At 40.6% G+C, this 12,223-nt stretch overlaps 1 protein-coding gene across 3 annotated transcripts in view; it reads right to left on the bottom strand.

The window, feature by feature from the left end:
- PARN (poly(A)-specific ribonuclease) overlaps positions 1 to 12,223 on the bottom strand; it is a 199,287-nt gene that overhangs the window by 124,331 nt on the left and 62,733 nt on the right. For all 3 annotated transcript variants that reach the window (XR_004731710.3, XM_009009177.5, XM_035266989.3), the window contains exon 19: positions 1,405 to 1,460. Coding sequence is in view for 2 of the 3 variants with exons in the window: in XM_009009177.5 (XP_009007425.1) it covers positions 1,405 to 1,460 (56 nt within the window). In the remaining variant the exon portion in view is untranslated. The remainder of the gene's footprint in view (positions 1 to 1,404; positions 1,461 to 12,223) is intronic.

The following is a 12,223-nucleotide window of genomic DNA, read 5'->3' as shown; positions in this document are numbered from 1 at the left end:
GCGGCTCTTTGATGAAACTAAGTCTAAGCTAATTTGGAGAACTGTTATGAATTCCTCATGATTACCAAACAACTCCTAAAAGTATGCTTAGGATTGGTAGGATTCTCCCATTGCAATCTAGACCTCAGGTTCTGGTACTTTACAGAACCCACAACAACTTGAACCCTATGCAAAAACATCTTTTCTCACCAAGTTCCTATGAAAAATATTTATTTTTTAATTTTTATTTATTTATTTTTTGAGACAGGGTTTTGCCCTGTCACCCAGACTAGAATGCAGTGGCACGATAACAGCTAACTGCAGCCTTGAACTCCTGGGCTCAAGGGATCCTCCCACCTCAACCTCCTGAACAGCTGAGGCTACAGGTGCATACCACCATGCCTGGCTAATTTTCATATTTTTAAAATTTTATTTTTGTAGAGATAGGTTCTCACTATTCACTACGTTGCCCAGGCTGGTCTCGAATTCCTGGCCTCAAGTGATCTTCCCACATTGGTCTCCAAAAGTGCTGGAATTACAGGCATGAGCCACCACACCCAGCGATGCAAATTATTTAGAAGAAAAATAAAGGCTGCTCTGTTCAAGAAGTTTCACGTCATTAAACATTTAACTTTCCCATTTTAATCCATTTAGTTAAAAAAAAAAAAGCACTGTTCAAATTAAATGGACTGTTAAGTAAGGCAATTCTGAGTCATAATACTGTTTTCTAATCCCAGACCTAGAACCTAACCATACAACTCTAAGCAAGAGACGCAACCACTCTAAACACTCTGGACTATAAACTGGGAATGGCGCTATTTAGCATACAGAATTCTTGTCAGAATGACAGACCAAAATATCAGTCTAATGTGGAGGGCAATACAATGGTATGTCCTCAAACTATCACTGCAACAATTATTATCACGAAGTATAGTTCACCCACTTCTACATGCCAATGACATGCATTAAGGTAAAAATGAACAATGAAACAGAGAAAAAAGCAGATGAAAAGAAAAAGCAACCACCTCCCATAGACCTTCCATGGTTTTAAATAAAAAAAACAAAACAAAAATCAACCTTCTAAATTTAAATATATACATACTCAACTAATTGGAAAATAGAAATTTTACCATGTTACTGACAGCTAGCATATCTTAAGATCTATTATAAATATTTATAGAAAATGATGAAAACACCTCTGAGTGAAAATGAAATATATAGAGAAGATATGCGTTTTAAAAATTCAGTAAGTGAAGAGATGACTAATGAATGCCCAAGTGTCCCATTAACTTAAGTATACTATTCATGTCAACCACAAAATCACTGGCCAATTTTAAGTGAAAAAAGCTTTTTCTTTAATAGTATTTTCCTGTTACCCACATGCTTAAATGCACAGATGCAAAAAGAAAATACAAATTTACTTACAGTCTGGTCCTTCCAAGTTTAGATAGGGGATATCCATGACCCTCATAAGAAATAACCTACAAGAAGAAAAGACGAAAATTTTAAGGTAAACTGTAATGGACAATTTCCTTTAAAAGAGAGGCATTTTGACATTTTTAAGGCTGAATGAGAAAAAAATATTTTTAAGATAGGCATTTGTTAATTTTTTTAGTGAAAGCTCCTTGATGATATTACTCTATTTGTAAAATCGTTTCTATTATTATTTTTTCTTTTTTGAGACAGTCTCACTCTGCTGCCCAGGCTAGAGTGCAGTGGTGTGATCTTGGTTTACTGCAACCTCTACCTCCACATTTTAAGTGATTCTCCCTGATTCAGCCGCTCCAGTAGCTGAGATTACAGGTACATGCCACCAGGCCTGGCTAATTTTTATATTTTTAGTAGATATGGTGTTTTACCATGTTGGCTAAGGTGGTCTTAAACTCCCGGCCTCCAGTGATCCACCTGTCTCTGCCTCCCAAAGTGCTAGGACTACAGGCATGAGCCACCACACTTAGCATCATCATCATCATCATCATCACTATTATTATTATTATTAGAGACAGAGTCTCATTCTTTTGCCAGGCTGGAGTACAGTGGCACAATCTCCGTTCATTGCAACCTTTTCCTCCTGGGCTCAAGGGATTCTCCTGTTTCAGCCTCCCAAGTAGCTGGGACTGCAGGTGCGTGCCACCATGCCTGGCTAATTTTTTGGATTTTTAGTACAGACAGTTTCCCGATGTTGACCAGGCTAGTTTCCAACTCCTGACCTCAAGTGATCCACCTGCCTCAGCCTCCCAAAGTACTGCAATTACAGGTGTGAGCCATGGTATCAGCCATGTAAAATCATTTCTAAAGCTCTGAAATTCATTTCAGAGATTTTTCTCCTGGGCAGATCATTTATCACAAATAGAAAAAACAAACAAACAAACAAACAAACAAACTGGTATCTCCAACAGTTCCTGGCACTCAGAAGCTGCTTAATGTATATTAGCTAAATGAACCAAATTATCATCAAAGAGTAAAGGCAAAGCCCTCTGCAAAGCTGCCATGTTAGTTAGTCCGAGGAAACAGAAAGAAAATAAACATTACCCATCTTACCAACCTATGAACAAGTGTTCCTACGAATTCTGAGGGTAACCCTCACAACGGACATTTGTGAGCTGAGAATGACAGCCCAGATTTCTTTTTATTTAATAAAATGCAAAGTCGCTGGATGAATGCTAATCTCTCTGGGTAAACTGTACAGTCTAAAATAAGTGACTGTCTCAAAAGTCCGTATCATTACTATCATTTAAAACCTACTAAAAGCACAGAACATAACAATCCTTAGTATAGAAAACTATCATACTAATACAAACCATAGCAATCATTTTATGTGAATCTTCCAAAATGGGCACAAAAGCACTTAAAAAAGAGAGCTCATAAATTATAACTCTCTGTCACGCCAATCAATTTTCTTTTATTTGCAAGATTAGGACAAAATATCAGGCATTCTGTTATGTGTAAGATTATTTTAATGAGTTTTACTTAGATAACAATATATTGTGCATTTCTGGTAGAGACAACATTATACAGCAAATTAAAAAGGCAATCTATGTGCCCAAAAAGCAATTAGTCTGGCTTCACTGACCTGCAATTAAGGAACATTATTATCAGGCATTCCAAAGCCAAACAGGGCCAGGCACCATGGCTCATGCCTGTAATCCCAGCACTTGGGGAGGCTGAGGCAGGGAGATCACCTGAGGTCAGGAGTTCAAGACCAGCAAGGCTTACATAGCAAAACCCCTTCTGTATTAAAAATACAAAAATTAGCTGGGCATGGTGGCAGGCGTCTGTAATCCCAGCTACTTAGAAGACTGAGGCAGGAGAACTGCTTGAACCCAGGGAGGTGGAGGTTGCAGTGAGCCAAGATAGTACCATTGCACTCCAGCCTGGGCAACGAGTGAAACTCTGCCTCAAAAAAAAAAAAAAAAAAAAAAAAAAAAAAAACCAAGTGGGGCGGAAGCTAGTTTACAAATGGACCCATCAGCATGGACAATACTGTTTTGTTAATGTCAGAAAAAAACAAACCCGTGGTACTCTGTGGTTTGAGAATTTGTTGTCTGGCCTACAATTTAATAACCAAATGCTATGGCTAAGAAACCAAATTTATTTTTAGCTTGCTAATTTAGGCTCAAGTACACTATTCTGGTTTTGTAACCTGTTTTAACCAATTTGATCAATACTCCCTACAATGCCAGAAGACAAGATACACAAAGCACTCAGCATAGTAGGTTCTCAGTGAGGGCAGCTATCATTTCTTTAAAAAAATTCTTTTCCAGCATAAACAATACACACTGGAACTATCATTATCACCTACCAGAACCTAATAAAAATAAAAGTTATTCCTAGGTTAGTAAGCCAGTTAGTTAGGTAAGCTAACTAATCTCTGAATAACTTCTGTTATTGTTAATTAGTCATGCTTTATTTTTCTTTCTTTTTCTTTTTTTGAGACAGAGTCTTGCTCTGTCACCAGGCACCAGGCTGGAGTGCAGTGGCACAATCTCCGCTAACTGCAATCTCTGCCTCCTGGGTTCAAGCAATTCTCCTGCCTCAGCCTCCCTAGTGGCTAGGACTACAAGGCACACACCATCACACTCAGCTGATTTTTTTATTTTTTAGTACAGATGGGGTTTCACCACGTTAGCCAAGATGGTCTCAATCTCTTGACCTCGTGATCCGCCCACCTCGGCCTCCCAAAGTGCTAGGATTACAGGATCATATAATTTTCAACTGCCTATTTAGTAAATTTACAAAGTCTCCAATTCCAAACATAAAGTTTTTTAATAACTTAATTTTACTGCCGGGTGTGGTGGTTCACGCCTGTAATCCCAGCACTTTGGGAGGCCAAGGCGGGTGGATCACGAGGTCAAGAGATCGAGACCATCCTGATCAACATGGTGAAACCCCGTCTCTACTAAAAATACAAAAAATTAGCTGGGCATGGTGGCGCGTGCCTGTAATCCCAGCTACTCAGGAGGCTGAGGCAGGAGAATTGCCTGAACCCAGGAGGTGGAGGTTGCAGTGAGCTGAGATCGCGCCATTGCACTCCAGCCTGGGTAACAAGAGCGAAACTCCATCTCAAAAAACAAAAACAAACAAAAAACTTAATTTTAAAAGTTAATGAAGGCTGGGCGTGGTGGTTCCCACCTGCAATCCCAGCATTTCTTGAGGCCAAGGCAGGCAGATCACCTGAGGTCACGAGTTCAACACCAGCATAGCCAACGTGGTGACACCCCCATCTCTACTAAAAATACAAAAAATTAGCCAGGCTGTTTGCGGGCACCTGTAATCCCAGTTACTTGAGAGGCTAAGACAGGAGAATCACCTGAACCCAGGAGGTAGAGGCTGCAGTCAGCTGAGATCACGTCATTGCACTCCAGCCTGGGCAACAAAGTGAGACTCTGTCTTGGGAAAAAAAAAAGTTAATGAAACATACCAGGCACCATAAAAATAAATGAGAATAACAAAAGCTGAATCAGTAAATGTTCACTGCTATACCGTCAAGCCATCAAATATGCCAATAATCAAAATCAACCTCAGGATTTGATTATACAGAGGTCAGTAAATTATAGTTCAAAATTTCAACATAATATTAAGCAATCAAAACGACTATGAAAATGTCAAAACATGGATAACTTGCACTATCACACTTGGCTGGGAGGGAGAGAAATACAAAGTAAAACCACAAGCTTGAATTTGCAATTCCTGTATTTCTGTTTATAATTCTGTTATATTGCTAAAGTCATGAGACCTCAACAACAAATTTAGAAACTTAGTGTTGTACAAATACCAAGAAGGATTATACTAACAAAGAAAAAAAAGGCTCTCCCAATTTGTTACTATGTAGATGTTTCAAAATATTTTTTGTCAAGTAATGGCTATGTGAAATGTATATTTCACCTGAATTTTAAATATGATCTCTGATTAAAGTAAATAAAAATTTATTCTCAGCGAAAACACTCAAAAGACATATATTTTTTGAGATGGAGTCTCGTTCTGGCACCCAGGCTAGAGTCCAGTAGTGAGATCTCGGCTCACTGCAACCTCTGCCTCCCAGGTTCAAACAATTCTCCTGCCTCAGACTCCTGAGTAGCTGAAATTACAGGTGCCTGCCATCGCACCCGGCTCATTCTTTGTATTTTTAGTAGAGTTGGGGTTTTACTATGTTGGTCAGGCTGGTCTCAAACTCCTGACCTCATGATCCACCCACCTCAGCCTCCCAAAGTGCTGCGATTACAGGTGTGAGCCACTCAAAAGATATTTTTATTTTTTTAAATTTTTATGGGTACACAGTAGATGTATATATTTATGGGGACATGAGATGCTTGGATACAGGTATGCATTGTGAAATAAGCACATCACGGAGAATGGAGTATCCGTCCCCTCAACCATTTATCCTTTCAGTTACAAATAATCCAATGACATTCTAAAAATGTACAATTAACTTACTACTATAGTCACCCTGTTGTGCTATAAAATAGGTCTTATTCATTCTATTTTTTTGTACCCGTAAAAACTATTTTTTAAAGTAGTCAATCCTACACTATCTTGTTTGCTTACTCTACATTACCTTACATAGAAACCCCTTTCAAATGAATTATTAATAGCACTTCTCACTCTTCCCCTACACCTCCACCTTCATGTCTGGGGTTTAGAGGGAACTGAATAGCCCAAAAGCCCGGAAGAACAAGAAAACCAGCTCTGTGTGACTTGGCAGACTACAGCTCGGGAGAGAGCCACGCAATTGTGAAACTGACTCTAAAACTGTGGCTGAGCGTCTGTGGAACTGAACCAAAGTAAACTCTCCCAACGGCCTCCCACAGTCCTTATGCCATGCTGTTTGGAAGCCACTGCTCTGGTAACATCTCTGCCCTTCTGAAGTAAAATTAAAACATTTCAATGTAGACATGCCTCATCCCAGCGGGCTGTCAAAGGGCCTGCACTGACTCCCTGGAATGATTTGATAAAAAACTTCACATATGCATCATCCAACTTGACAGTTTTCATCCTAGCATATGAGGAAACGCACTAGGAAGCAGAAATGCTGATAAAGGCATGAAAGGATGTTCCATCACTGTGAACTGTATTGAAGAACAATCTCTCCCAGGAGAACTTTCATCTGCAGATATCAAAAAGATACTCAGACTAACACTTGCATGAAACGTTCTTTCTATTTTAGTGAAGATCCTAGAGGGTGTAACACGATAAAGACCCTCAAGATTGCGTGCGGGAGTCTTGCCACATTTCTGAAAGCTTTCTGATGAAATATTATTTCCCCAGTTATTCTCTAAAGAAATGACATTAACTCTATCAAACACTAAAATTAAAATTCCTATTAGATACAATGTCGAATTTTACAAAAGAATTCTTTCCTAAGAAACTGTAACTCAAGTTCACATTCTAGACGCCATAGAGTAAGTTAAGTTTTATCCTTCGAGGAATCTGTCATTTTTTAAAATGTTGTATGAGTAAACCACTGGCAATGGTGGTTATCCTGGCTTTCAAACAAGTCTGGAAAGACTCCGGGGTAAAGCACAGAGTACCAGCATCTTTTGCTCAGTACACTGGGTCACTTCTGCTCAGTCTCTTCACAGGCTACACAGCATAGGCTACACAATGCCTTTATCTCCAAAGATCCACTACCTCATCTCTATTACCCATCTGCTGGGTGGCATTCACACAAAAGCCACCCTATAAACGTTTCTGTGAAAAGGGCAGTATAGGCCAGGCACGCTGGCTCACGCCTGTAAATTTGGGAGGCCGAGGCCGATGGATCACCTGAGATCAGGAGTTCCAGACCAGCCTGACCAACATGATGAAACCCCGTCTCTACTAAAAATATAAAAATTAGCTGGGTGTGGTGGCACACACTATAATCCCAGCTACTTTGGAGGCTGAGAATTGCCTGAACCCTGGAGGTGGAGGCTGCAGTGAGCTGAGATTGCATCATTGCCCTCCAGCCTGGGAGATAAGAGCAAAACTCTGTCTCAAAGACAGAAAGAAAAGGGCAGTATAACAGTTTCCCAGACTGCCTAAGGAGGCTCATCAGTTGCTGAAGAATTTCATTTCAGATATAAAACTCTCGGAACATGGAACCTTGAGCCCTTAGCAAAATGGGCTTCCCTGCCAGCTATATCAGCATCACCTGGGAACTAGCTAGAGACGCAAATTCCTGGGTGCCATCCAAGACCTCCCAACTCAGATACTATGGACTGAGAATTAATGAGTTAACAGGAAAACAGTATATTCAATGTGGTAGTGTTAATTACCACTAAAGATGATGCAGCAGCCAGTTGGATAATGACTTTTGCCAACTTCTCCAAAGAGTATTAGTCTTAATGATTTGTTTATATTAAATCATTCTGTGGCTCATCCCTGTTAATCCCACTGCTATGGGAGGCAGAACTGGGAAAATTACTTGAGGCCTGGAGTTTGAGACCAGTCCAGCCAACATGGTGAGACTCCTGTCTCTACAAAAAATAAATTAACTGGGTGAGGCGGCTTGTGCCTGCAGTCCTACCTACTCAGGAAGCTAAGGCAGCAAGATTGCTTGACTCCATGAATTTGAGGCTGCAATGAGTTATAACGTGCCACTGAACTCCAGCCTGGGAAACAGGGAAAGACCCTGTCTCTAAAATAAATAAATAATTAAATGAACAAATATAAATAAAATACTTAGAAAAACATAAAACTAGCCGGGTATGATGGCTCACGCCTGTAATCCCAGCCCTTTAGGAGGCTGAGGCAGGTGGATCACTGGAGGTCAGGAGTTCAAGACGAGCCTGGCCAACATGGTGAAACCCTACCTCTACCAAAAATACAAAAATTAGCCAGGGGTGGTGGTGCACACCTGTAATCCCAGGTACTCGAGAGGCTGATGCAGGAGAATCACGTGAACCCAGGAGGCAGAAGTTACAGTGAGCCGAGATGGCGCCACTGTACTCCAGCCTAGGCAACAGAGCGAGACTCTGTCTTGAAAAAAGAAAAGAAAAACACAAAACGTTAACACATAAAATTTTTAAAAACAAAACAAACTGCTAAGCACAGTGGCTCATGACTGTAACCGCAGCATCTGGGGAGGGCAAGGCAGGCAGGTCGCTTGAGCTCAGGAATTTGAAACCAGCCTAGGCAACATGAACCCCACTGTTACAAAGAAATACAAATAATTAGCTGGGTGTGGTGCCATATGCCTGTAGTCCCAACTACTTGGGAGGCTAAGGCAGGAGGATCTCTTGAGCCTGGGAGGTGGAGGTTGCAGTGAGCCAAAACTGAGCCACTGCACTCCAGCCTGGGGGTGAGAGCAGGACTCTGTCTTGAAGAAGAAAAGAAAAAAAAAAAAGAAGAAACTACGAATAAAAAACGAAAAATATAAAGCTATTAAAACAAATGCCAAGGACTACCTCGAAATCCAGAAGGCAGTAACCAGTAACATAAGCCTTCTACCACTCCTTGAAACCAGGAGGTCAAATTGTAGCAAGCACCTAGGTTCTCTGCAAGAGATAAATTGGGGGAAATGACTGCCAACAGCTGCCATTCTTGTTTTGAAGAAGTTAAAAAAAAAGATTACTCAAACTACTCTCTTAGCAACTCATTAGCAAAAGTCTAACCTGTTTCTGTGAGTTGGCCACAAATTAAGCTTTAGCCACCAATGCAGCACTGAAGATTGGCAAACACTTGAGAGAGTAACACAAATATAAAAAAATCAGAAACCTCTAACCTTATCAAAATCCTCTGCTCATACCACAAAGCTTCAGACACAGATTACACATGTACAAGTACACTAAGATCAAAGGTTATTCTCTGATGACACAATAGCTTGCCTTGGACTGTGACTTATCCAAACTATTCCCTAGTTCTCCAGTGAATACAAATGGGTTGCAAAATAATGCTGCTATTAACCCATTTTATGCAGCTATACTCAAGAAAACAAAGAATGATATTCAAAAATGCATGCAAGCAATCCTAAAGGCGATTCAGGAATACTCTGGATGGAAACCCAAACCGCTGGGAACTGAAAAGATCATTATAGTTCTTTCAAATTCTACATTACCAAATCTATCTATGAAATCACAGATTTGATTCACAAAGGAAAGGAAATACTTAGTTTTGCTCCTGATGCAGCAGGCTTTCCAGTCCTAAAACTGATGGGAGAGGAGGATCGTGAACAAGCAGTTAGCAAAAAATGGTCACTTCCAGGGTTGGAGCCAGTGCAGTGCAACACAGGCCTGTACTGACAAGAGCTCCAACCACGAAGGAAGGTTGTAAGTGAACCACGACAGATCTGGCTGGCAGACCACTGAAGGCTGTCTACATGATGCTGACCACGAGTTTTAATGTGTTCGAAAATTCCTTATATACATATATACTTTATTATATCTATATATATTTAAGTATATACATGCGTGTTTTATTATTTTTAAATATTTTAAGTTCTGGGATACCCGTGCAGGACATGCAAGTTATAAATGTATCTTTTAAATTGAGACAGGTTCTATGTTGCCCAGGCTAGACTCAAACTCTTGGCCTCAAGGGATCCTCCCACCTCAGCCTCATAGATAGCTGGAATGACAGGTGCACACCACTGCACCTGGCTTTTTTGTTATTGTTGTTATACAGTTATATAACAAGTATAATCTCAATCAGCAAATGAGGAACACTGACGTCAATTAGTAAACAAAACAGACACAGAACACAAACTAGCAGGAAATTCTCTAAGATGACAGCTTTTTCTCTTCTGGGCTGAGGAACTATGAGTGGGATTTTTGTGTTTAAAACAGAAAAAAAATTTTCAGTACAAAAATTTCTAACTTAAATAACATTTATTCAGCCTCAATTGATCCTCTCCTGTCTGGAAGTTATGGCTCTCCCTGTACTGAGAATGGGAAGCAGATTTTTCCAAATTCAGCTACTTGCCCTTGGTCACCACAGGGGCAGACCCTAAGCTTCCCACTACCCGCCCTACACACACAGGCCCTGCTTTCTCTCTCTCGAGTGGCTTTTAACCTGAGCTGTCTCCACAGCCTCCCCATGAAATGGTAAGCCTAGGGTCCCAGTGGGAGCAGCTAGGGACAAGGGTTTTCGTTCTAAATCACTAGGCAAAGTCCTCGTGTATATAAGAGAAGCAAGTGCTCAGGATACAACATTCCAGAAACATTTTTTTATAATACTCGAAGGGCTGATTAAATTATAGCTTTGTGTGGTGGCGCAGAGCCCAGATACAAAAAATGAGGTTACTGTCTGAGGAACAGCTTTGGGTAGAGCAAATTTTCAAGGCAACAGAACAACAGGCAGGGAAGAGCTATGTGGACGGAGACTAAAAGGACAACCTTTCCAGGACTGCAGTGCAAAGCAAGTTGCTACCTGGGCATTAGGCTTGCAAGGCACACCTGGCCCCACACACCGAGGTCACCATCAGGAAAATGAGTGAATCAGCATCGGCCTCAGAGGTGTATGAACACAGGGGTTTAGTTTGTATAATGACGCGCACACAGGTCTGGATGATCTAGACGGACTTCTGATGTCAAGACATGTCTTAAGAAAGAAAGTGTTCATGCTGGTCTCTCTTCCTAGCAAAAGGAAAAACCTCAAGCCATCAAACTCTATCCTTCCTCCTAAGAACTCAGTATTTCCACTTCCTGAGTGAAAATTTGCATTCGTATCCATCTGCTTTCTGCTTCCAGCAAGACTACACTTCCGATTTATCTCAAAAAAGAGATTTAAGTAAAATTGTACCCCTCTTCTAACACTACAGATTGGGATACAGAAATGTTGAATATAATCTAATCTCAACACAATTTGAGCAGGGAATTAATTTGTGGCTCACCCCAAGTCCCAAGCCTTCTAAATAGAAATGGAAACCTTTACTGACTAGCAGCTCTACTGTACTTGCAAATGGTCTTGGTATTTCCTTCAGGGCACAGCAGTAAAAGCACTTCATAAGAACCTTGTATGCAAGGCTCATCATTATACATATTTATGTGCTATAAAAAACTAATTTTATCATCCAGGGTGGGAAGCATGCAGACATCTCTCACAAAATAAGCTCATTTATTTTTCTCACTAAAGCTCCTGTGTAAAATAAGGGTTACCACTGGCCAGAAGGGAGTGACTGTGGCATCAGTTACTTTAATTTCACTCAGGTGAGGGAATACAGTTTTCAATCTAGCCACTTGCTGTTCTGACAAATAGAGCGTTACTCAACATTTGTACTGAAGCCAACTCATGTCCTTTCTTAGATATATACACTAGAAACAAAGGCAAAAAAAAAAAAGGAAGAAAAAAATAAAACCAGCAGCTCATTTGAACAGTCTCCATCAAATGAATCATATCAAATTACATCAACTAAAAACATGAAGTTAAGCATTATACAAAGGCAACGTCTGCAGGGCCCGTAAAACAACAGATTGTAAAGTGTCAGAGGAAACAAGCCCCACACAATCCAATGGTCTAAGTCAACATCTTTTGGAGTCTGTGCTCAGGCCAAACACTGAGACAGAAGGAAATCTTCTTTCAAAGAGACTAACATTGTCTCTTAAAAAGATATGCAACTGACTGTAGCACTGTCCCTGATAGAGACTGTGTGCTGTGAAGGAAGAATCCCTTCTGAGTGCAGCACAAACTTGATTATCCCTGACTCTGCCACTCCTGGGGCCCTAGGCAATGTCTCCACTTTTAGATGGGCACTTTTTCCCCTACCTGTGAGGGCTGCCTTTAGAAACAATAGTCAATGCAGGTGACAGACTATGAATGATGGAAGGTG

This window comes from Callithrix jacchus, chromosome 12 (assembly GCF_049354715.1).
Source record: "Callithrix jacchus isolate 240 chromosome 12, calJac240_pri, whole genome shotgun sequence".
In the NCBI taxonomy this organism is placed as follows: Eukaryota; Metazoa; Chordata; class Mammalia; order Primates; family Cebidae; genus Callithrix; species Callithrix jacchus.
Note: the sequence above shows the minus strand (reverse complement) of the source record. Positions and strands in the feature narration are given on the sequence as shown.